This window comes from Tachyglossus aculeatus, chromosome X2 (assembly GCF_015852505.1).
Source record: "Tachyglossus aculeatus isolate mTacAcu1 chromosome X2, mTacAcu1.pri, whole genome shotgun sequence".
Taxonomy (NCBI): Eukaryota; Metazoa; Chordata; class Mammalia; order Monotremata; family Tachyglossidae; genus Tachyglossus; species Tachyglossus aculeatus.
Window position 1 is genome coordinate 8,450,007 of NC_052100.1, and position 25,645 is coordinate 8,475,651.

The following is a 25,645-nucleotide window of genomic DNA, read 5'->3' on the forward strand; positions in this document are numbered from 1 at the left end:
TCTTTGAAAACCTTAGCCCTCCTAAAGCCGATTCCACTTAAAGTCAGATATTGGGTGTGCTCTGTATTATGAAAAATATGAAGGCTCCTTCTGAATTTTCCCTCCTCTTTATCCTCACTAAAGGGTATGCTCTTGAGCCAAAGTAAATTAGAAAAAAAGGGAGAAGGGGTAAGCGGAGAATAACCATATCCCTGCCCACCCAGTTTGTGGTTTCAGCTACTGACACAGCAAAGTGATTGTGAGGGAGAATAATAACTTCACCCCAGACAGACTGTGCCCAGATGAACTCGCCGGGCAGCCATCAGCCTAAAGACAGACACTGAGGATAAACAACTGGGTTGGCCTTCTGCCCAAAGTCAAGCAGCCACTGAATACCCTAGGCAAAGATTATTTCTAGAAAGGCCAGGAGGGCACAAGAAGGAAGCCATTTGTGACTTGATAGTCTTCTGGAAACTGAGAGGCCAGGCCTGCCAAAATGTATAGGATACAGAGACTTTTGAAAGAACAAACTTCAAGCCTCCCACTCACGACCAATCAAGACCACTTTAAGATGGCAAAGTAACTGGTCTGCTTGAAGAGTCTGGGGAATACTGGCACCCCAGGTGATACTGGAAGGACAATTCTTATGAAATAGTATAACAGTTTACAGGGGTTAAAGGACTTTTTCTGAATGAAATGGTGGTGCTAGAGACATTTAGATAGGACTGGGCATCCAAGCCCCACCACTTTCGGCTGTCACAGACTGCAGATTTTTGGCTGATTTTTCTTCAGTTTTTTTTTTCCTCCAAGGCTACTTGTATTATTGTGAAAGGATGAAAGTGAAAAAAAAAATTAAGGAACTCACTGAAGGTTTCTGGTTTGAAGAGAGGAGGTTTTCTGGAAATTACTTAAAGAGGAAAGTTCCTCTTCTTTCAATTGCATATGAAACAAAACCCAAAAGTTTTATGGTATTTTTCTTAAGGCTCTTGTTGCTAGACCAAATCCATCCTTCCACTAGTGAATTCAATCTCTCTCCTTCTCAACAATACAAATGTAAACTTCTCTGCAACAAAAAGCGACACTACATCCTCCTGGTCATCAATACCATGGCACAAATGAACCTCTGTCTCAGGCTTCAAAAAATTCCAGAGTCACTCTACTTCATGGGGTGTGGGGAAAGCAAGTGCCCTGCACTGTGCTAATGAACAGCATCCTTTGACAGTGGACAGGGGACAGAGTTGTCAGGAGCTCAAACTGCCCTTTCAAAGCCAAATTCCTTTAAGTGCTAATGCCCAAAGGGAGATATCAGGCATTTACTTCATTCATTCATTTGTATTTATTAAGCGCTTACTGTGTGCAAAGCACTGTACTAAGCACTTAGCACGGTACTAAGCTCACTGAACAATGAGGCGGTTTGTTTGAAACCAGCTTGAATGGAGCTGCAGTTTGATGGTACTACAGAAAGGGTGAGCTTGACCTGGTTAGCGCTACCCTGCCCTCCCCACCACGATGGGCACCCAAAAAAAACATACTGGGCAGAGAATCCTAGCCACTGATAGGGCTGGCTTGAAGTGAAAATGTGAACTAGGCAAACTTTTTTTATGACACTCCTGTTTTTCTCCATATCACAGGGGTAAACTGAGGCACGGGTTGACAAAGGGGGCACGATGGAACCCACGAAACCAGCCCCAACATGAGAATGAGTCACATGGGATGGAGCTTCTCCCTTCATCTTTCATAACTGGCCCTCCCTCCCCTTCCCCGCCTTCAGAGGACTTCAGTGGGTTTCGTCTCAATAGCACGAAGCAGCAAGCAAACAATGGGGCTTTTGATAGGGTGAGCTGGGACCACCTCCCAGTCCGGCATGTTCTGAGAACATGGAGCTGCCATCATCGCCCCCTCAGGTTCCACCCTGTTGGTCTCAGCCCACCTCATCTGGAACTTGAGCATCAAGGAAAAGTCTGGGGATCCCCTGTGAAGTCATGTGACAGAGCACCAGCCAGACAGTTCAAGTTGGCCACCTACACAAGGGAAAAGGCAGCAGCCAAGACCAACAAGAAGTTGGTCTAGCTCAGCACTGTACTCAATTTTGATACTCCTTAACTTCAAGGTGCCCTGTGTACAGGCAAAGCTCACCCACCCCTAACTCTCTATATCTTGTTTAATAAGAGCAAAACAACATGGTCTAGTGGAAAGAGCACGGGTCAGAGTAAGAGGAGTCAGGGTTTTAATTCCGTTTGTGTGACCTTGAGCAAGTCATTTCTCTGCACCTCAGTTTCCTTATCTGTAAAATGGGGATTCAATACCCAATCTCCCTCCCCCTTAACCTGTGAGTTCCAAGAGGGACAGGGACTGTGTTTGACCTAAATATCTTGTGTCTACCCCAATGTTTAGTACAATGCTTGAAACATAGTAAGCACTGAACAAATACCACAATTATTATCATCATCATTAAGATTCACTTTAGCCAGGTATCTTTAAAGATTCCTACCAACCTTACAGATCACCTCCATATTCTTCAGCCAAAAACCTTCACCACTGATGGCAAAGCCCCAACAGGCATTCCCCTACTTGGACAGCCAAGACCTCAAAAGCTACCAAGTCAACCGCCTTCCAGGTCATGGCACAGCATTGACACTCTGCTATGGTCACTTAGGCTATAAATGAGCACTGTACTTTTAAAAATAAAATAAAATTTAAAAAGACCTCTGCACTTTGGCTATAAATGAGCACTGTACTTTTAAAAATAAAATAAAATTTAAAAAGACCTCTGCATGCGTTGTGCAGTGCTGCGCTCCATGCTCCAGTGCAAATACACAACCGGTAGGGAGGAGAGAAGCAGTACAAAACCACTGGCATTAAAATCAATTTCCTTCAGACAGATTCTCAGTCCTGAAATCTTAAACCTGAGACTCATCCATCATTCTTGACAGGTGACCATCAATGAGATCTTCTTTTTTGGTTTTTAATATCTCACACACACACACAGTCCTTGACAGAAGACGCTGCCCAAAAGTAGGGATGATTTCTACCCTCTGATTCTTTTCTTACAGTTAGGGTTAAACCTGGAAAAAACTAGAAATTTTGATTTTTTTCTTAGAATTTTTGGTATTTTGACCATTAAAATATTAAGGAAAGCCTAAACAATGTCCAAATCCATCCTAATTCTGCCACCGTTTACTTAAATCTTTTAAAAATTATTTGTAGAAGTCAAGTTAATGTATTTATGTGATTGAGATAGACAGATTTTCCCTTTGGATTCAAAAAAGACACCACTGTCTGATGTTACCTTTGAGGTTGTGCGTGGCTGATGGTAGTGCAGGACCCACCATTCCAGCCATACTGTGTACACAAAATGGTTGTATCTTCTTGTATTGTGTTGCTTAATGTTGGCAATGCCTTGCACTGTTTTTGTTTTGCCTCCTTGTCTCTTTCCACACAAACCTTTTGCTCAGAGGGCCACTCCCCTGCTTGATGACAGTGCGCCGTGCTGGTTTAGCCTCAGGATTTGACTCAGTTTTCAGCTGGGAAGCAGCACTGTATGAAACTTTGTAATATCTGAAACGATTGATAATCCATAAATGTGTCATTTATTTTTTTCAGAAGATTTCCTTCTTCCCCCACCTGTAAAAAGTCTGGAGTGTCTTTGCATAACTGGCACCAGTGGTCAAGCACGCTTTCCTCTCTCCTACCGTTCCTGTCCAAACTCAAACAGACTTTTAAAATAGCCACTGCCTCCACTTCCTTTCTCCAACTCCCTCCTTGACCCTATTACATCCTAATCCCCCCTCAACCTCTCAGTTCATTTTGACAATGTGGACCTTCAACTGAAAACACTCTCCTTTTTTCTGACACAGTCCTCCCCAGCCAGTCCTTCTCAGTCTCCTCCACAGATTCTTCCTCTGCTTCCCTCAAGTCTCTGTCATGGGTCGCCACCTCTTCTCAAGCAACACTCACCCCTTTAGGGAGCTCATCTGCTCCGCAGCTTTAACTGCACAGCCTCTGTGTAGATGAATTCCAAATCTACCTCCTTAATTCTGACCTCTCTCCTCTGCAACCTCACATCTCCTCACCTCTAGAGTATGTCTACATGGACCTTGAGGTGCCAGCAGAACTTGTCCAAAACTTAACTCCTCATCTTCCTACCTAATACCCTCTCTTCCACTTAACTCTTCCATCTCAGTTGACACCACTACCACCCTCCCTGAGTCTCAAGCCCATAAGCTTGGCATTATCCTTGGCTCCTTGCTTTCTTTCAACCCCCATATTCAACCTGTAACCAAATCCTGTTGATTCTTTCTCCAAAATATTTCCAGAATGTGCTCTTTTTCTCCATCCAAACTGCCACCATGCTGGTCCAAGCACTTGTCACACCCCAACTTGAGCCCACATCAGCCGCCTCACTGACTTCTCGATCTCCACTCTCTTCTTCCCTCTCCATTCATTCATTCAATTGTATTTATTGAGCACTTACTGTGTGCAGAGCACTCTACTAAGCACTTGGGAAGTACAAGTTGGCAATATATAGAGATGGTCCCTACCCAACAGTGGGCTCACAGTCTAGAATAGGGAGACAGACAACAAAACAAAACATATTAACAAAATAAAATAGAATATGTAAATATGTACAAGTAAAATAAATAGAGTAATAAATATGTACAAACATATATACAGGTGCTGTGGGGAGGGGAAGGAGGTAGGGCGGGGGGGATTGGGAGGGGGAGAGGTAGGAGGGGGCTCAGTCTGGGAAGGCCTCCTGGAGGAGGTGAGCTCTCGGTAGGGCTTTGAGGGGAGGGAGACAGCTAGCTTGGTGGATGTACAGAGGGAGGGCATTCCAGGCCAGGGGAAGGACGTGGGCCGGGGGTCGATAGAGGGACAGGCGAGAACGAGGCACAGTGAGGAGGTTAGCGGCAGAGGAGCAGAGGGTGCAGGCTGGGCTGTAGAAGGAAAGAAGGGAGGTGATGTAGGAGGGGGCGAGGTGATGGAGAGCCTTGAAGCCGAGAGTGAGGAGTTTTTGCCTGATGCGTAGGTTGACTGGTAACCATTGGAGATTTTTGAGGAGGGGAGTAACATGCCCAGAGCGTTTCTGCACAAAGATGATCCGGGCAGCAGCGTGAAGTATAGATTGAAGTGGGGAGAGACAGGAGGATGGGAGATCAGAGAGAAGACTGATGCAGTAATCCAGTCGGGATAGGATGAGAGATTGAATCAGCAGGGTAGCGATTTGGATGGAAAGGAAAGGGCCTCTCCAGTCCATACTTCACTGCTGCCTAGATAAGTTTTCTGTAACACTGTTCCACGCACCCCTCCCACTCTTCAAAGATCTCCTCTTAAGCAGTTACTCTGTGCACAACACTGTACTAAGCACCAGGAGAGGATAAACAAGTGGGAATTAGACACAATCCCTGCCCCTTGAGGGGCTTACAATCTAAAAACTCCCCCTCCACAGCTGACAGATCATAGACCACTGCTCTCACCATCTTCATTGCCCTTCTGAAATCAGATCTTCTCCTGGAGGCCTTCCCTGATTAGTCTCTCAGGTCCCCATCCTATATCCCCTCTAACTGCCACTTCAGCACTTCCATTTCAGCCAAGCACTTGGGGATTCACATCCCCTCAGCACTTATATACAGATCTTCAACACCTAGCATGGAAAGGAGACATTAAATCATGGATCAGAGGTACAAGATAGATTCCTTGAGGGCAGAGATCATGTTTTTACTAACTCTATTGTGCTCTGCAAACAGTAAGCACTCAAGAAATCTTATAGATTGACTGATTTTGTGGGTTATGCATTTCAAATGTAGAGTCAACTCCTCAAAAAAAATTATGATTTAGATGTTGTTTTGTAGTGATGATGTACTTAAATACTCTAAGCTAAGAGAGCTTGCCTTAGAATTGCTCTATATGCCAAAGGTTTCTGTGATGTTGAGTGTTCATTTAGCCATTTGCGTTGTTGCCAATGCCAAAAAGTAATGCTTCTGAAGAAACTCTTGCCATACAGGTCGTTTATGTGAGTCATCAAAGTACAAGGCTAAAATTCAACATTATTGATTTTTTTTTATTTGTTTGCTCTTTAAAAAAATCAAAAATATCCCCAAATCATATATACTTTTAAATATGCAGATTTTTATACAGGTATATAGGTATATGAGCATCGTTCTATATACTTTTAAAACCCATTCCCAACTCATAGGCCACAAGATACTGTGCCTTGTTCAGAAACTTTAACTTCAACTTCTATGGCTACTGCATCTGGACTAATGAGGCCATTCTAATCCCCCAAACACAGAAGACTGGTGTCTCTAGTGTTAGGAACTGGACAGGTGCCTGTAGACCGGTCTGGAGTAAAATTGTTGGGATTGATTACCTTAGCAACTGGGTTCTCACTGATAGGCAAGGCAAAAGGGATCTGGGGGCAGGATAGCCAGCTGTCATCACATCCATTATTACATGAATACTGACTGAATATCCATTCTGTGTATGGCCTCATTTGGCAACTTTGGAGATGATCCAGTCCCTATCCTTAAGAGACATCCGCCGCTTCAGTTTACCAAAAGGACAGAGAGAGTAAAAACACACGCATATCTAGGAATTATGTGTGTTGAAAGACTGACATACACACAAGTTCTTAGCCATATAGAAAATAGATATAGAAAAGGCAAAGATGGGTTAGAAGTTGAGTAATCAGGCACTGAACTTACTTTTAAGGCACATTTTTGCCCAGTTTCCTTGTGGTAGCACTCCAGGACCTTCCCGTTGACCCCCAAGCCCAGAACCTTTTTGGTCAGCTTGTAGTCATCAGTCACTGCGTATTTTTTCATTTCCCCCTTAAAATGGGTTGCCCCACAAGGCATGGTCTTTGCACACTCCTTGGCTTCCCCACCTTGCTCTCCAAGTCCCAGGTCTTCAGGCTGTTGTGGCTGCTCTTCCATCTCCTCATCGGGATCCATATTAAGGAGGTGGTATGGCCTCTAGATAGGGCCACCAGTTTATTCACCTTTCAGGCAACAGGTGAGAACAGGAAACCTGGTTAATGGGTCACTGGCAGGCCAACTTTGCCTATCGCCTAAAGGGAAAAGGGAAGGGGAAAAAAAACAAAAAGCACTTGGGCAAGTTGTCCAGACTGGGAAAACAAAAGAAATATATAAGTTGAACAAGGGAGAGTGAAACTGAGGTAACCAGTCGTGAGTAAAGGAGATCAAGGGGACAAAGGGGGGCTTGGGTGAGAACTGTGACACAGAAATCAGTGGACGCTGGAGATGGGAGGAAAGGGGCAAAAGAGAAGGAGGGAAGAAAGCCAGATGTGTCTGAGGTTAGAAGAGCCGAGGAGGTAGAAGATGTGTGTGTGTGTGTGTGTGTGTGTGTATGGGGTGGGGGGGTGACCATCCCTAAGGATCGGGAACGGGGTATCGGGGGAAGGCAAAAGGGATCAGTGAGTCCCGGAGGAGAGCAGACACGGGGGAGTTCGAGTTCAACAAATTAGTGTAGGGGCGGGGGAAATCGCCCGGGTAGAATGAGGTCGTGAGGCTCGATACCTGGCCGAAGTGCGTAAGGGTCGTCGCGCAGTGTGTCAGGTCAGACACTCAGGGCCACAGCGACAGCGGATCCAGCCGACCCGAGCGCTCTGCCCGGAGGAGCCACACCGCCCAGCCACCGACCCACGTGACCCGCACCGCACGTCATCCAAACTTTCGGCTCGCAAGGTCAGCCCTTAAAGGGACAGACCGGGGCAGGGCGAAGTAGATCGGAGCAGGTGGGGGAAGAAAAGGGCCGGGGGGGGGGTGGCAGAAAGACAGCTCCTCAATCCTTGATCATGGAGGTAGGTGAGACAGGGAATTGAAAGACAGAGACCCCGTCCCCACCCCACCCCCCCACAAGAAAGAAAGAACAGGGGGCAATCATTTCTGGGGGAGGGAGGGAAAATTGGGCGATGCCGCGGAGCAAGGGCTAGGAGACCAGTAAACGATTGTCAAAAGGCGCCCTCACTCCCTTAGGGAGTTAGGAGGGGAGGAATAAGGGAGAAAAGGTGGGGCTGGGTCAGGTCCGGTGACGGACAAGGGGATGGCGCGACCCATGTCCCGGGGGAGGTAGGTCGCCAGACCTCATCTGGGACTAGAGACAAAGATAGCCGAGGTTGGACTCCATGCCTCCCTGAGGGGTTCCAGCTTGGTTGGTCCCACCCACCTCAAACCCAATTCCTTCCCCCGCTCTGCTCCGCTCTTCTGATCCCTCTTCCCCACTCCCACTTTTCTACCGGAGCTTTCGCCGGCCACATAAGTGGCCATTGGCTGCCATCCGATGGCCATCGGTGGAACCTACAGCCACTGATTCCCCGAAGTGACTTGCGGAAACCACATCTACTCCTCGGATGCAATCGGCTTTGTACTCAACTTCTCTGAGCATGGGAGGGCTCAGAGCCATCCCCCCGGTTCAAATCAATTTTCCATTCATTAGCACGTAATGAATTAGCACGTAAGCAGGGCTTACGTGTGAAGACACGAATTATTAAATAGTGCCTCGGTTACTGAATAACATCAGTCTGCTACCACGTCTACATCTTCATGCCGTAGTGAGTTATGCATGTGAGAGGTCTTTTCCAATCAATCATATTATTGAGCGCTTACCGAGTGCTCCGTAGTAAGTGCTTGGAAGAGTAATAATAATAATTATGGTATTTGTTAAGCGCTTACTATGTATCAAGCACTGTTCTAAACGTTGGGATAGATACAAAGTAATCAGGTTGTCCCACTTGGGGCTCACAGTTGATCCAAATGAGGTAAGTGAGGCACAGAGAAGTTAAGGGGCTTGCCCGAGGTCACACAGCAGACAAGTGGCAGAGCAGGGATTAGAACAATACAACAGAGTTGGTAGATTCATTCCCTGCCCTCGAGGAGCTCACAGTCTAGAGGAAGAGACGGACATTAAAATCAATTTCGAATATGTACGTAAGTGCTGTGGGGCTGAGAGTGAGGTGACATGACATCCTGTCTTATGCCCTTTCCAGGGCTTGCTTCCAACATTTGGCCAAGTTGAAGCTGGGAAAAATGATGCCATATGGAAATCCATTAGAACCTGGAATTTAGAGGGTTTCTCCGTTCATTCATTCATTCACTCAATCGTATTTATTGAGCACTTACTGTGTGCAGAGCACTGTACTAGGCGCTTTGGAAGTACAAGTCAGCAACATATAGAGACGGTCCCTACCCAACAGCGGGCTCACAGTCTAGTAGGGGGAGACGGACAACAAAACATATTAACAAAATAAATGGAATAAATATGTACAAGTAAAATGGAGTAATAAATATGTACAAACATATGTACATATATACAGGTGCTGTGGGGAGGGGGGTGGGGAGGAGGAGAAAAGGAAGGAGGGGGTAGAAACCGTCTCTCTCTGTTGCCGACTTGCACTTCCCAAGCACTTAGTCCAGTACCTGCTCAGCCCATAGTAAGGACTTAATAAATACTATTATCACTAATAATATGATGTAAAAAAGAATAATTCTATTCAAAGGGGAATTATTCTTTATTCCTTTTCAGAATCTCCACTGATTAAAAGTGAAGTTGGTAGGTGGCCCAATCCAGGATATGAGTGGAGAACATTGAGAATTCTATTTGTTCAGTTCATGTCTGAAGTTACATTATCAAAGGCCTCCAAAACACAACACATATCTGCACTGGTGCTTCTAATTTCCTAAGTTCTTGTACATTTATAAACTGCAAGACTGTTCAAGAAAGGAGGAATGACAATTCTCCTTTCCCACCTTCCTTTAACCAAATCAATTTTATAGACTGTCACCTAGCAGAAAAGCATTTGCCACTCACTAGGCCTGTTAATACTTTTAAACAGGCCAGATGTAAAGAACTAAATGTGCTTTGTTCTCTGCCTGGGCCTACCCAAGCTAACTGTAAAGAGGATAGTTATTGGATTGCTTAAACCTCACACATCAAAACCTACCTCCTGTAAGAAGCACTTCTGAATTAACCCTATCTATTATTCACCCTCCAGCAGAATTCATTATTAAATCATTCCCCTCTATTCATTTTTCATACTACTGTATTCGGCGGACTAACTATGCTGATTGTCTATCTTGTTTCCCTTTAACACTGAGAGCTTGTTCCATGATTCACGAAGACTTCAATCAGCATCCCTTTTTTTAGGGCTGTGAGGATCTGCAATGTGATGGGTGGCTGAAGAGATACTAGGCTACACAGGCAATAATATTAATAATAATAATAATAATAATAACAACAACATTTGTTAAGCACTTACTATGGGGTAGATACAAGATCATCAGGTCCCACGAAGGGGCTCACAGTCCTTAAAGGCAGAATAGGTATTGAATCCCCATTTTGCAGATGAGGGAACTGAGGCACAGAGAAGTTAAGTGACTTACCCAAGGTCATACAGCAAGTAAGTGGCAGAGCTGGGATTAGAATCCAGATCCTCTGACTCCCAGGCCCAGGCTCTTTCCACAAGGCCACACTGCTCTCAGTAGTAGTGCTAATGGTACTTTTTGAACACCTACTGAGTACAGTGCACTGTACTAAATGCTTGGGAGATTCAACAAAAACACAAGCCAGGTTCCATGCCCACAGAAATCGTATACTCTTGGAGACAAACACAGAATACCAATACATATATATTCACATAAGGGCCTAGTGAGCAGGGATCATGTCTATCAACTCTATTGTGCTCCCCCAAGTGATTACTACAGTGCTCTATTAAACACCATGATTGGCTGACTGATTGTACAAACGACCAACTACCATTGAGGATGCTGCTCCACAAAGAATTACCTGACTGCCAACATGTGAAGACATGGCTCTCTCTCCAACAATGGATGAAGTCTCCAGTGCAGAGCTTTAAACAATTAGCAAGCTTCTGGATCTTCCTTAACATATCAATCAATAGTATTCTAAGTATTCTACTTAGACTGTGAGCCCTATGTGAGACAGGGACTGTGTCCAACCTAATTAACTTGTATCTTCCCCAGTTCTTAGAACAGTATTTGATATAGTAAGCTCTTAACAAATACCATAATAATAATAATAACTCTTTACTGACTGTCTACTGTTTACAGAAGACTATACTTAGCAAAGTACAGTGGTATTGGTAGCCACAATCCCTGACAATAAGAAGCCTTCAATCTAATGGAGAAGACAGCAGGCAATGTGTCTGTTATGTTGTACTATCCCAATCCCTTAGTACAGTGCTCTGCACACTGTAAGCACTCAATAAATATGATTGACAGACAATAATTTAGAGAGAGGAGAAAGTGCTTACATAGCAGAGTATGTATATCTATGTTTGCAACAGGAAGCTCCGAGTGCAAAATTGCTGAAATGAAAGCTGTAAGGCTATACAACTTGTGGAGAAAAAAATTAATTATGGAAAGCTTCCTGGGGGATTTGGGATTTCAAAAAGGCTTTGAAGATAAGGAGAGCTGAGGACTTGTGGATTTAAAGGGGGTCTGGTGTGTGTATGTGTATATATACACATCCACAAACACACTAGACAAACCTGACAAATCCTATACAAACAACTAGGGATCTGCATTAGTGACTCAGAATTGAAAGCAGTCACTGAATTCTGTAATTTGCTATCATGCTGCACAGTAATGGAAGGATTCACTGACTCTGTCCTCTCCTGGTTCTCCTCATCTCTCTGGCCATTCATTCTCAGGCTTCTTCAATGGCTCCTCCTCTCCTTCCCACTCCCTAACTGGTACCTCAAGGTTCAGTTCTCAGTCCCCTTCTATTCTCCATCCACATTCATTCCCTTGGAGAACTCATTCACTTCCATGGCTTCAACTACCTTCTCTGTGTGGATGATACCCAAATCTACAACTCCTCCCCTGATCTCTCTCCCTCTCTCCAGGCTCACATCTCCTCCTGCCCTCAAGATATCTCTACTTGGATGTCCTCCCATCACCTCAAACTTAACATGTCCAAAACAGAGCTCCTTATCTTCCCACCCAAAACACTGTCCTCTCCCAACACTGTTAACAGCACCACCATTCTTCCCGTCTCACAAGCCCATAACCTTGACATTAGCCTTGACTCCACTCTCTCATTCAACCCACATATCCAATCCGTCTCCAAATCCTGACGGTCTCACCTTCACATCGCTAAAATCCACCCTTTCCTCTCCATCCAAACTGCTACCACGTTAATACAATCACTCATCCTATCCCGTCTAGATTACTGCATCAGCCTCCTTTCTGACCTCCCAACCTCCTTCCTCTCCCCACTCCAATCCATACTTCACTTCGCTGCCTGGATTATCTTTCTACAGAAACGTTCAGGACATGTCATCCCCCTCCTCAAAAATCTCCAGGGGTTGCCTACCCACCTCCGCATCAAACAAAAACTCCTCACCATTGGCTTTAGAGCACTCCATCACCTCGCCTCTCTCCTCCTACATCCCAGTCTGCACACTTGGCTCCTCTGGCGCCGCTAACCTCCTCACTGTGCCTCGATCTTGCCTATCTCGCTGCCAACCCCTTGCCCACGTCCTACTTCCAGCCTGGAATGCCCTACCTCCTCAAATCCACCAGACAATGACTCTCCCCCACTTCAAAGCCTTACTGAAGGCACATCTCCTCCAAGAGGCCTTCCCAGACTAAGCCCCACTTTTCCTCATCTCCCACTCCCTTCTGCGTCACCCTGACTTGTTCCCTTTGCCCTTCCCCCCCACACCCTACAACACTTAAATATGTATCTGTAATTTTACTTATTTATATTGATGTCTATTTGAATTGATGTCTGTCTCTCCCCGCCCCCGAGACTGTGAGCATGTTGTGGGCAGGGATTGTCTTGCTTTATTGCTGTAATGTATTTTCCCAAGCGCTTAGTACATTGCTCTGCAAACAGTAAGTGCTCAATAAATACGATTGAGTGAATGAATGATAGGCAAAAAGGTAAGGAAACCTTGTAAGTTAATAGATTCAAAGACAGAGGCACCTACATGACATCAAAATTAGGAAGAATTGCTGACATTCAGCAAAACTGTGTCCAGCAGTCACTGTAGCTGCAGATGTGACGGTGGACTCTGAGCCACCAGAAGCCTGAAATTCTGCTCCTCTCGTCGCAGTGCCCATCTGAACTTTTTTTTGTCTGTGTGTTATCTCACTGTTTTTGTTTCATCTCTTCTCCCTCTTATAATGAAAAGCAGCATGGCATAATGAACAAGGGCCTGGGAGTCAGGAGGTCACAGGTTCTAATTCCAGCTCTGCCACTTTGCTGTGTGACCTTGGGCAAATCACTTCACTGGGTCTGTTACTTCATCTGTAAAATGGGGATTAAAACTGTGAGCCCCAAGTGGGACAGGGATTGTAACTTCCTCGATTTGCTTGCAACCACCCCAGCGCTTAGTACAGTGCCTGGCACACAGGAAGTGCTTAACAAATACCATCATTTAGATTATGAGCCCCATTTGAGACAGGGTCTGTGTCCCACCTGATTATTCATTCAATCATACTTATTGGGCACTTACTATGTGCTGGGCACTGTACTAGGCAATTATCTACCCTAACACTGCAGTGTGTGGCACATAGTAAGCACTTAAATACCATAATTAAAAAATGCAACTTTTCTTTCTCATAGCTCTTTGAATGGCGGAATCGCGCTCCAGGACTCGTCATTACCCATGGTTTTTCCCTTGGTCTATGTCTGGATTTGTGGAGATAAAATGCCTTATCTTTGTGTCTTCTTTTGCAGGCATGTGCTTCTTCCTTGCTTCTAGCTCCTTAGGTGACGATTCTCTTCTTTCTTTTCTTTCAGTTTTTGGGGAAGGGGTGCGTTTTCGTCTCTTCTCCTTGACTCTTCGTCCAGCCTTTTGTTTGTCTCTTGGATACCGGAGAACTGCCTCATTCTACAACCTGTGGAGCTGTTGTTACAGAAGGTGGCAGTCTAACACCATAGAACAATCCCTTCCTTTGTTGAAGGAGTTGAGCAGCCCAGAAGGATATCAGTGGCCAAATTCATTTCTTCTCAACGTGTTTATGTCTTGGGGTGCTGCTTTTCTGAATTCACCAGGGGAGTAATCCCAATCCTCCCCAGTAATCCCCAGCCCTCTTCAGTTGCTGGTGGAGAGCCAGTGGGCTTTCTTATCCCCTGTCCCCAGTCTTCAATTTCACCTCTATTCCCCCTCAACACCCACAATTTTCCCCTCTATTCTTTTTTTTTTTTTTGAAAAAACTCATAGCCAAGGTGACTGATGGGGTGAGGGTCGCAGAGGGGAAGTGCAGTGGAGGGGGAATCCCCCTCTTCCCTCCCTAGTCACAGTGGCATCCTATAAAGAAGGGACACCCCATTATAAACACACACAAACGTTATTTCTACATCCCTTAAACATCATTCTCCCCCTTTCTATTCACTATCAATTCAATGACCTCTCCCAGCCAAGGAATCAACAAGATTCTTCCCAAAAATGAAGGCCTAGGGGCTTAGAGAAGTAGATCTCAATAATACCAAAGTCTTCCCCTCTCTAGATTTATTGTTTGCTGAGTACCCTCAGCCACTAAACAACATGCCTCCCTAGGGCACTGTGATACGTCCGGGAGGAGAGTGAATCGGTAGCGGGAAGTAATTAGCGCTCAACGCCCTGTCAAGGTCCGGACGGCTGGTAATTAACACAACTATTGTCACGCCCGAGGCTAAACTCACTTGAAAAGCCTGTATATTTTGGACCCATCAGATTAAAAGATTCCCTTTTGCCTTTCCCTATGCCGGGTTTCAGTAAAATCTATCGCATCTTTCGTCTTCTCACTACATTACCCCTGCCCTTAACCTCGTGCCCCCTTAAAGATGTGGGCACTTGGAGTTTTGTATGTGGCAGCGCAGCTACCTCCTGTTGACCCCTTGCTTAAACCTTTCCTCCCGCCTGCAAATCCCTCTCCACTCAGCCAGCAGACCGCGACTCTGCCCATCTCCTCTAACCAATAGTATTTCTTGAGCCCTTACTATGTGCAGAGCACTGTACTAAGCGTTTGGGAAAGTACCACCCAACCTAATAGACACGTTCCCTGCCCATAAAGAGCTTGGAGTCTAGAGTTGGTCATGGGTTCGAATCCCGGCTCTACCACATGTCTGCTGTGTGACCTTGGGCAGGTCACTTCACTGAGCCTCACTTACCTCATCTGTAAAATGGGGATTAAGACTGTGAGCCCCAGGTGGGACAACCTGATCACCTTGTATTCCCCCCCCACCCCCAGTGCTTAAAACAGTGCTTTGCACATAGTAAGCACATAACAAATGCCATCATTATTAGAAGGGCACTTACCTTCCCTCTCAACTCTCCACCCTATTTCGAGCAGTCAGTAGTATTTGATCGCTTGTAGCGTACATAGCACTGTACTAAGTGCTTGGGAAAGTAAAATAGCTATCTTTCTTTAGCTTCTGCGTCAGCTATAGAGTCGAGCCCTCACCCCTAAACACTTAGGCACCCCCCACCCCCACCACTTATGTATAATATCGTAGCTTCCACTACAGTTTCCTGTTAGACTAAAATATTAGAGAGCAGGGATCGGGTCTACACCTCTATTATACTCTCCCCATTAGAGTGTTCTGCACGCAGTAACGTTCAGTAAACACCAGCGCTTAGAACAACGCCTACCCCATAATAAGTGCTTAACAAATACCATTAACAACTGTTGATTGTCATACCTCATCTGCTGGCTCGGAGACGTGCACGTTTCCCACGTTAGCTTATCTTCGGCCTTGACAGCGTGTTAGTGGGGCTAATTACCACTCCACCTGCCGCACCACCCCGTGGTACCGGCTTTGACAGCGAATATCAATTACCGTTAATAGGGACCATTTATCGCCTCCACCCGCTAGAGAGTCACTTTCCCCTGGAAGCATCTCATTTCAGTCGTGGGGGAGTGTACTTTTTTTATGGTATTTGTAAAGAGCTTACATGTGCCAGCCACTGTACAAAGTGCTGGGGTATATAACAAGCTAATCACGTTTTTGGACAGAGTGAAGTAACTGTGGCAACTGAAGTACAGTGAAGTGACTTGCCTAAGGTCACACAGCAGACTAGGGGTGGAGGGTGGGAGTCAGAAGGACCTGGGTTCTAACCCCAGCTCCACCACTTTGTTGTATGACCCTGGACAAGTCACTTAACTTCTCTATGCCTCAACTACCTCATCTGTAAAATAGGGATTAAGACTGAGCACCATCTGGGACATGGACTACGTCCAACCTGATTAGCTTATATCCACTCCAGTGCTTAGGTACAATGCCTGGCACATAGTAAGCCCTTAACAAATGCTATAAAAAAGTAACCACCGATTCCCAGGCCTGGGCTCTTTCCGTAAGTCATGCTGCTTCTCTTCATTGGGGGGGGGGGGGGGGGGGGGGGGGAGGGGGAGAGGGAGTCCTCTTTTCAAGAACCAATTACACCGACTGTGACAGAAAGCAGCGGTTACTTATTTTCTGGAATTGCAATCAATTGGAAGGGGGCTGTAGCAGAGGTAGGACCAACCCAGAGTAGCACATGGGGTCTGGAGTTGAACCCCAACTGTGTGACCTTATACAGTCTCTTCGTCCCCCAACATTGTTCCTTCATCAGCCAGCCTTTCCTCTACAGAGCAAAGAAGTTTAAAATTGCTACTGAACATGTCTGGCAACAGAAGGGAGGCGTGGGGAGGGAGTGGAGGGGCTGCAGACTCTCCCCAGGGCCATCCCAGCTCTCTGATGCACCGTGACCAGTTGGGGAAACTTGATTACAGCTGCCATCCTCATAATGTCCTAAGAGTTAGCTATGGTGGTGAGGAGAAGAGGTGAGCAATTGCTATTTGAAGGGACATCGGTTTGAGAACACCCACTGCTGGGTGGTGGTTTGCCCACCAAGGCTGGAGTCCAGGGACTGCATTCTCTAAAGCTCCTGTGCTTAATCTGGCTTTCACAGTAGGTCGAGTTGGTGGAGAAGACATGAAGGCAGTGGTTGTGTACAACCCGTTTCGGGAATCTGGACAGGAATGTGAACACGGATACAGAGAAAAAACTTAGGGTGTTTTGCTTGTTTGTTTTAGTATAAGGGACACGGGTATAACTTAAGGTAGAAGGGAAGGAACTTTCCAAAAGTGAGAGGTTGAAGATGATGGTAAGGAAGAGATGGAGCAAGTGATTTTTAGGATGTATGAGGTAATGGGGTCAAAGTTACAGGTGGAGGAAGAGGGTTTAGGGAACTGGAGAGAAACATCCTCCTTGGGGAGAGTTGAGGAGAAAAAAGGACAAGGGGTAGTATGATGAGGAGGTGGAGACTTAAGTTGGACAGGGGAATGGCATTCCCATTTTTATCCCAGGAGTATCATTTCAAGTACCATAACTGATGATGCCTCAGAGCTGTGGTTGTTAATTGGCAAACTTGGTCTTAGAGGGGACTGAAGGAGTTTCTCCCGAGTGAGGCTGAAGGCTTTTGACAGAATGGGGAGACCCTTTCAAGAAAGTAGCATGAACAGAAGAATCTTGGCCTAGTGGAAAGAGCAAGGGCCTGGGAGTCAGAGGTCCTGGGTTCTAATCCCGGCTCCTCCACATGTCTGCTGTGTGACCTTGGGCAAGTCACTTCACTTCTCAGTGCCTCAGTTACTTCATCTTAAAATGGGGGTGAAGACCGTGAGCCCGCTGTGGGACAGGGACTGTGTCCAACCTGATTGCCTTATATCTACCCCTGTGCTTAGAACAGTACTTGGCACACAGTAAGCACTTAATAAGTACTATTATTATTATCGAGCAAGAAAGATATTCCCACCTTGTCTCAGTATCTTCAACAAACAGGCCCTGGGGCAACCAGTAGGAGTTGGAAAGGCCCCCCAAAAGGGTTCAGGCTGGTCATTTGCTAGGAAAATCGGACTCGGGAGAAAAGTGACCCTATATAGCCCAATCCTGGCTAGTCTGTCCACCCTATCTGGAGTTGCATCGGACGAGCATCATGCGGATCGTAGGCCAACAGAGCGCGCCATTTCCCAAGCAATCTCACGGCCTCCGGGCACGGCGAAACTTTCTAAGGTCTTTCCCTCCCGCCCCATTCTTGGGCTACGCGCTTGGTTTTGGTGTTTTCCTCCTTTAACAACCAGCTTTCCCAGGACATCTGCCCCAGGAGTTGAGCGCTGGGCTCCACCCCCGCCCCCTTCCCTCCCTTTGGTCGCCCCCTTCTCCCCGGCTCTCGCTGTGGGAATGTGGGGGTGGAGGGGCCCGGACTGCAAGCTGCTTGTGCGGAGCAAAGTTCCGAGGCTAAACTCATCAGCGGGGGGTCTGGCCCGAGCCCGGACTGTCCGACCGTCTCCCCCTCTCTCCGGAGCGCTTAGCCCCGCCCCGTCCTGCCGCCTCCGCTTGCCATTGGTCGAGGTAACCGACGAGGCGGTGGGAGTCTGGGGACCCCGGCAACCCGAGCCAGGTTGGGAGGGGGCGGCGGGGGTTCGGAGAGCCACGGCCTTGGGAGGTTATCCAGTCGCCTTCACGGCTCCATCCCGAGTAGCATCTCTTCCCCAAGTATCTCTGGCAAAAGAGGGAAGACGACCAAGTCTTCGCAGCCAATATTTCCCAAGGGGTCTGTGCCCCTGTGGGTTAAGTAGGGGACAAAAACTTAGTAGGCCCCCTCACCCCCTTTAGCGTTCAAACTGACCGCTCTCCTAATGGTTTGCTGTCGACGAATGCGTTGCTTGTAGGAGAAATCGACTTCAGGCAGGAGGCGAGCTGCGGCTTGGTCCTCGTGCGCAGATGAAAGTACAGAAGAAGCTGGTTCGGAAAAGTCTGGCGTCTCAGGAAAGAACAGGTACAGAAGTCTAGAGGGGCACCTTGGTTCGACTCTCTGGCACTGCCCCCGGGGGCGGGCTTGGGGGTGAGGGAGACAGAGATGGTTGGACCCAGTGGGAGATGTTTACATTTTCTCCAGAGGATTCTTGTTGCCTGGCATTCACTGGAAACGTCCTAAAGCCGTGCCCCCCCCCTCCCCCCCCCCCAGTCTCTCTCTTTCTTTCTCTCTCTCTCCAGTCCCTTTGTGGACAGCTTCTCTCAATTAATAAACTTTGCATAGATAGTAGTTCTCAGTTGATTCCCAGAGCAGATGAAAGTGGAGTATGTGGTTTGTGTTTTTGTGTTTTTTCTCTGATGAGCCCTTTTCCTGACAACTGTTCATCCTCTGGTTGATGTTTTGCTCACAGATCTGTTTCGTTTTTTCTTCCGAAACTTGGAATTGTTTGAAGCTTTCCTTCCTCTAGTTCCCATATATTCTGATGGTGCAGGTCGATGTATTTCTCCTCCTGAAGAAGAGGAGCTAGAGGGCCACCTAGTACCCAAGAAGGGGATCAGATACAACAGTCTAGTCTATATGCCTGGCAGGGCTCTAAATCTTTCCTGATTATCATTATTGTTGTAATTAAGTGTTTACTATGTGTCAAGCACTGTGCTAAGCACGGGGGTAGATACAAGTTAATCAGGTTGGACACAAGTCCCTGTCCCACGTGGAACAGTCTAACTGGGGGGGGAATTGCCTTCAGATTATGGGACAGTTGGTGAGGAGACCTCTTCAAACCACAAATTTTCTCATTGTGTTTTTTAAGCCTGATATTCAGTGACATTTACTGAGCACTTTCTATATGCAAAGCACTGTACTTAGCACTTGGGAGAGTAAAACAGAGGTAGCGGACACATTCCTTGCTCCCAACTGACAGAGTGGACCAGGTAAAACTTGTGCCTAGGATGAAAGGAGTATGGCCTAGTGGAAAGAGTCAGGACTGAGAGTCAGAGGACCTGGGTTCTAATCCCAGCTCTGCTACTTGCCTGCTGTGTGACTTTGTTGCTTCAGTTCCCTCATCTGTAAAGATGGGGGTTAAATACCTGTTCTCCTTTTCCCTTAGAACCCCTGTGGGAAAGGGACCGTGTCCAATTTGATTACATTGTATCTCCCCCAGTGCTTGGCACATAGTGTTTAACAAATAGAAGCTCTTCTCTCTACTAGGAATATGCTCTGCACTCACCCTCACCCTGCTCCTCTTGTGGCCTGTACAAGAGTGGAGGGAAGAAGAGGCTACAGGTGATTATGGTAGGTGGGTTTCAGCCCAGATGAGCCTTCATCTGGCAAAGCCCACCCAGTGCAGAGAAATGAAAGGGGCTGGCCTATGGCCCCTTCAGGACTCAGGGAGGGTACCCAGGGGCAGTTCTCTGGGTACTGCAGCTGGCACAGTCCCAAGGGTCGCCCTTGCATTGAGCTCTCGATCACCATGGCTGCTACCACAGACCACCCCGGAGGGAATGAGTCCCAGAGGAGATGATGGCTACAATGACCAGGAGGCTCAGGACAAGGCCAAGAAGCCAGGGCTGTGAGGCTGCAGTTCTGGATCACTGACAGCTTGGGTCTTCCCTCTGGGCCAGCCAGGGACCTATCCCTTATTTCTGCTGCTGTGGCAGCTCTGGGGAGGAGGAAGGGGCAGGGAGCATGGTTGACCACTGGCCTGATGGAGGGAGTGCTCTTCTTCTACCCTCTCTCAACTATACCCTCAGCAGCTGTACTGATTTCCCCCATCTCTGTTTCGCCCAGGTCCCTGGGATTTTTGTCTTGGCCTGTCTTGCTTTTCTTCATAAGAATTATTCAACCAGAGAGCCATCAGGCTCATTCATAAGCAAGTATGGCCTAGAGGAGAAGCAGTGTGACCTCGTGGAAAGAGCATGGGCTTGGGAGTTCAGAAGGACCTGGGTTCTAATCCCAGCTCTGCCACTTGTCTGTTATGGGACCTTGGGCAAGTCACATAACTTCTGTGCCTCGTTACCTCGTGTAAAATAGGGATTGAGACTGTGAGCCCATTGTGGGACAAGGACGTCCAACCTGTTTAATTTATTTGTAGCCCACAGTGCAGTGCCTGGCACATAGTAAGAACTTAACAAATTCCATAAAAATGCATTCCTAAGGGCACTTATTGATAAAGAGATTCAAGGAAAAACTATTTTGTGTAGTTTTTCTACTTCAGGCATACATGTTTTTCTGTTTCACCTCCAGGAAATCCAAAGTAGCAATTCAGTAGAAGTTTCTGGGAAAATATGGTGGGTATTTCAAGGGAGTGAAATTTTTCAAGAAAACAAAGGCAAGCATTTGGGTAGCCAACTCCCCTATAAAACATTGGGTGCTAAGGAGAGAACAATTTTAAACTTTGCCCAGAAGTAGTGTTTAAGTTTATTTTCTATGGCCTGCCCCCATTTCCCACCTTTGTCATTGTAGCTAATGAATGTTTTTCTACCATGGGCCAACTGCTCCTGGGTCCTCATTTGTATGGCAAGAATGACCAGCTGATCTATAGTAATAATAATAATGGTATTTAAGTGCTTTCTATATGCCAGACACTGTACTAAGCGCTGGGGTAGTTACAAGATAATCAGATTGGACACAGTGCCTGCCCCATATGGAGCTCACAGTCTCAATCCCTATTTTACAGACGAAGTAACTGAAAAACAGGGAAGTTACGTGACTTGTCCAAGGTCACACAGCAGACAAGTGGTAGAGATTAGAGTCCTTCTGACTCTCAGGCCTATGCTCTATCCACTAGGCCATACTGCTTCTCTTCAAGAGGGGTAGAGCTTTCCCTGTCCTTTATCAACTCAGCCCCATGCTGTTTCAGGAGCTGTTTTGCCTTCTTCCTTCAAGGATGATTTAAACTCTTCTTAAAGTTTAGAAGCAGCGTGGCTCAGTGGTAAAGAGCCCGGGCTTTGGAGTCAGAGGTCATGGGTTCAAATCCCTGCTCCATCAGTTGTCAGCTCTGTGACTCTGGGCAAGTCACTTCACTTCTCTGTGCCTCAGTTACCTCATCTGTAAAATGGGGATTAAGACTGTGAGCCTCCCGTGGGACAACCTGATCACCTTGTAACTTCTAGCTATTATTTTTAGTGCAGCTATGTCCAACTCCTTCCCGTGAGTGGGCCCCATATGCACTTTATTCAGACTACAATTGTTAAAAACCTGTAAATTGCTAATAGGTTCTTCATAATATCTCTGACAATAAGTAATGATTAAGTATTATACTACTTATATAATTACATAAAATCAGAACGATGGCAATTAATTGGATGGATAGCACTATATTCATTTCTTGCAGCTGTTAGTGGGTGGGGCCTCTTCGAGGAAAGGGACAGGGGTCTAAGATTAGGGAGAGGAGCAGATAAACAGGGAAATGTGAACAGTCTGTGAGCCTCATGAGGGATAGGGACTTTGTCCAGCCTAATTCACTTGTATCTACCCCAGCGCTTAGAACAGTTTTTGACACACAGTAAGTGCTTAAATACTATTTAAAAAAAAAAGCAGAAGGAACACAGAGAGAGATGGTGAGACAGTCATGCAGACAGGGATAGAGTTTATAAGGAGAGATTTTCGTGGAAAGCTCTGCCCCCCTGCAGGAAGTCCAGCCAGCCTCTCTCTTCCAACTCTTAAAAAGTATCAATTAAAATGATATACACTAAGCAGGCATGTCAAATTCACAGTCCACTTTTAGATTGGATGTGACTTGTGCAGGACAGTCAGTTGGCTGAAGTAGGGAAGTGGGAGGAGAGTCCGTGACTTGCTTCAGACCAGAAGGGTTCCTACTGCCATCACTGCCAGGGACTGCTCTCTGTGGTTTCCAGTGTGGGATAATTGCATGAAGAGTGCCGTATCACCCTGCCACCCCACAGAATAGTGCCCAGCTCAGAGCCAGAAGTGGAGGCAATGGCCTTTCCAGTCCAGAGACAGAGCAGGAGTCTCTGTATGTTTCTGTGTGGGTGTCCTGCTTCGGCCAGTTGACTATCCCAAAGGGAAGATTCCGTGGGTAAATATCTGTTTGTCTATGTGTGTTCCTTCCCTCTCTCTCTCTTCCTTTCCCCTCCCCCCAACCATGGGCCAATAGAGCCAGGGTCCTCATTGCTATTCAACCAGCAATCCTAGTAGAAGATCCTTATCCAAGCCCTTAGGTAAATGACTGTGATGCTTGCTTAGCTAAGAAAAAAGGAGGGTAATTTTGTTTGCTTGATCTGACATTTATTAAGCACTTACAGTATACAAAACACTACTAAGTGCTGGAAAAGTTACAAGGATTCAAGGGAGCCAACTTTTCATTTTGAGGGAATAATCCTCAGACTCATCGAGACTTCTGGTGGCTCTGGTTGAAACTGCTGCCACCTTTCTGACTGTCCAGGGTGGCAGCCCAGATGGAGGAGGGTCCAAGCCACTTCTGTCCTCCACACAAGTCTATGTGCTTGCTTACTTGCATCTTCAATAACTATTGGCTCTCTTCTGTTTTTACTGTTAAAAGTGTGCTTTGCCTCAATAAGTGGTGTTTTAGTTCTTTATTCTGAGGCTATCAGCTTCCTTCTAGCACCCTCCCCTCTCACCAGGGGATTGAAAACAGATTCTCTCCTGAAGGATGCACTCCAAGACTTTGAGAGTCTCTGAGATGCTTTGGAAATCAGATCTCCTCTTGAAAGGACAGAATATCAGTCCCAAGAGCAGACTTTTATATCTGGGGTGTAATTCTGATACCATCTCTTCCTTTTCTCAAGGTTTAAAACCTTAGGTAAAAGAACCATGCACAAACCTTTTTTGCTGCTCATGGAGAATATGCTAAGGTATTTTTTTATTTTCTCAAAAGAAAGAAATAGAATTTCATTGTTGAAAGCATCATCTTCAAATCTCTACTAAAATCACATCTCCAAGAAGCTTTCTCTAACCTCTCTTCCCTATCCTATTCGCCCTCCCTTCTCTGTCATCTATACATTTGGGTCTGTATCCCTTAACTCTGATATTGTTCCACCCCCAGACTCACAGCACTTAATAATAATAATTATGGTATTTGTTAAGCACTTACTATGTGCCAAGCTCTGGTCGTACATATCCTTATACTCTTGACATTTCCCCTATCTGTAATTTATTTTACTGTCTGCCTCCCCCATTAGACTATAGGCTCCTGGAGGGCAGGGGTCATGTCTACCAACTGTATTGTATTCTCCCAAGCACTTAGTACAGTGCCTTGCACCAAGTGCTCAATAAATACCATTGTTTGATTAATTTTTGTTTAAGGCCATGCGGTCACATTTGTCATTTTGGGGAGAAACCCAGATGAGGATCCATTCTGCCAACAATTTCAGCTTTAGGTGGAGAGGAATGGATAACTATTGAAGGTTTTTGAAGAATGGGGAGACATGTGCAGTATGACATCTTAGGAAAATTATCCAAGGAACAGAATGAAGTATTGAGTGGAGGTCAATAAGGAGGCTGCTGCAGTAAGTAGTTTAGTTGGATGGGTTATTACAAGTTCCTGGACACTATGGTGGCTGTTCAGATGAAGGGAAGGGGGTAAATCTTGGAAAAACTGACAGCATAGGAAGAACTGTTTGCTTTTACCACCAGAATAGTTTTGGCTATGGTAGGGAAGAGGTGTGATTTCTCTCCTGTATGCACAACCTCCCCAGGGGCCTTAGACTGTCTTCCTGCTTGAGAAAAGAGGAGGGTGCTGATGTGAGTCTGAGTAACCCAGATAGGCCCAATCTGACTAAAGGTTCTCCTCATCCTCCCTGCCCCTGGAACCCATCGGGAACCCACTCTTTCACTGTGGGAAAAAAAGGCTGGCTTACCACCCTGGGCCCCAACTCCTGGGTTTGGAGAGAGCTTCTGGGTATTGGTTGATGACAACCCAGTTCTACCATGGCCAGTGTTACTGCTGCCTCACAAACATTTTGACCACTGCTGCACTTGAATTGGCTTTGGTGTCTCTTGGTAATGGGGCACGATCCTTTAAACTGAAGTGTTTCAGTTTTTTCATCCCAACCCCCCCCCCCCCCACCACCACCACCAATCTGTGCTGCTCCCTCTGATCCTTTATTTTTCCAAAACAGGTGGGTGAAATTCAGCCCCGACTGAGATGAGAGACACTGGAACAGGAGAGATTCTGGAACAACTGTTCACGTTTCTTCTCCCCACCAAACTGATGGACTGAAAGGGAGCAAAATAGCTTTGCAAAATGAAGGGGTGCTGGTAGAGGGACTCCCTTAGAGGGACTGGTTTCTGTGAATGCGTGCCTCCCCGCCTCAACCACAAGTGGCAAGGGTCGTAACACAACCCTGTCCATGTGACAGCTGAACAAAGGGGCTCATTGTGCTGGGCTGGCTGGCATTTCATCTGCCCTGGCCCACAGGCCCCCTGAGCCTGCTAACACGGGATGGAACTTGGACTCTAGAAGCAGACGCACATTAAAAGTTTTAAGAAGATGGGGGTTGGGGGGTGGAAGATGACCAAGGCCTTCCTGGGTCAACCATTTTTCAACAGTGGGTCATGGGTGGAATCTGCTGGGGGCAGGAAAAGCAGGTAGGTGGAAGTCTTGGGTTCTGCCCTGAATTCAGAGGTAGGCAAGACTATTAATTGTTCAATCAGTCAATTGTATTTGAGCGTTTACTGTGTGCAGAGCACTGTACTAAGTGCTTGGGAAAGCACAGTCCGAGTTGGTAGATATGTTCCCTGCTCACAACAAGCTTACAGTCTATTCATTCAATCAGTCATATTTATTGAGCACTTACTGTGTGCAAAGCTAGAGACAGTAGCAGTAGAGACTATTAGAACCATCGTGCCCACTTTTAAACCATTATTGGTTTGTAACCTGGAAAGGCCATTCATTTTTCCTTTTTGCCCAGTTTCAAAATA

The 25,645-nt window shown here is 46.3% G+C and overlaps 2 protein-coding genes across 4 annotated transcripts in view; one reads left to right on the forward strand and one right to left on the reverse strand.

Annotated features, from left to right (window-relative positions):
• Positions 1-7,590, reverse strand: part of MAPKAPK3 (MAPK activated protein kinase 3) — a 103,294-nt gene extending 95,704 nt beyond the window's left edge. The window contains exons 1-2 of the mRNA XM_038771487.1: positions 7,518-7,590; positions 6,684-7,048 (exon numbers count right to left, since the gene is read on the reverse strand). Coding sequence (XP_038627415.1) covers positions 6,684-6,932 — 249 coding nt within the window. The 5' untranslated portion in view covers positions 6,933-7,048; positions 7,518-7,590. The remainder of the gene's footprint in view (positions 1-6,683; positions 7,049-7,517) is intronic.
• A 10,714-nt stretch (positions 7,591-18,304) lies between these two features.
• MEGF10 (multiple EGF like domains 10) overlaps positions 18,305-25,645 on the forward strand; it is a 109,810-nt gene continuing 102,469 nt past the window's right edge. Inside the window, exons 1-2 of one of the 3 annotated variants that reach the window (XM_038770597.1) lie at positions 18,305-18,339; positions 18,660-18,766. In XM_038770597.1, coding sequence (XP_038626525.1) covers positions 18,712-18,766 — 55 coding nt within the window. In that variant the 5' untranslated portion in view covers positions 18,305-18,339; positions 18,660-18,711. Of the gene's footprint in view, positions 18,340-18,484; positions 18,767-22,737; positions 22,782-25,645 lie in introns of those variants that run through there. The other 2 variants (XM_038770598.1, XM_038770599.1) reach the window with 2 other exon arrangements.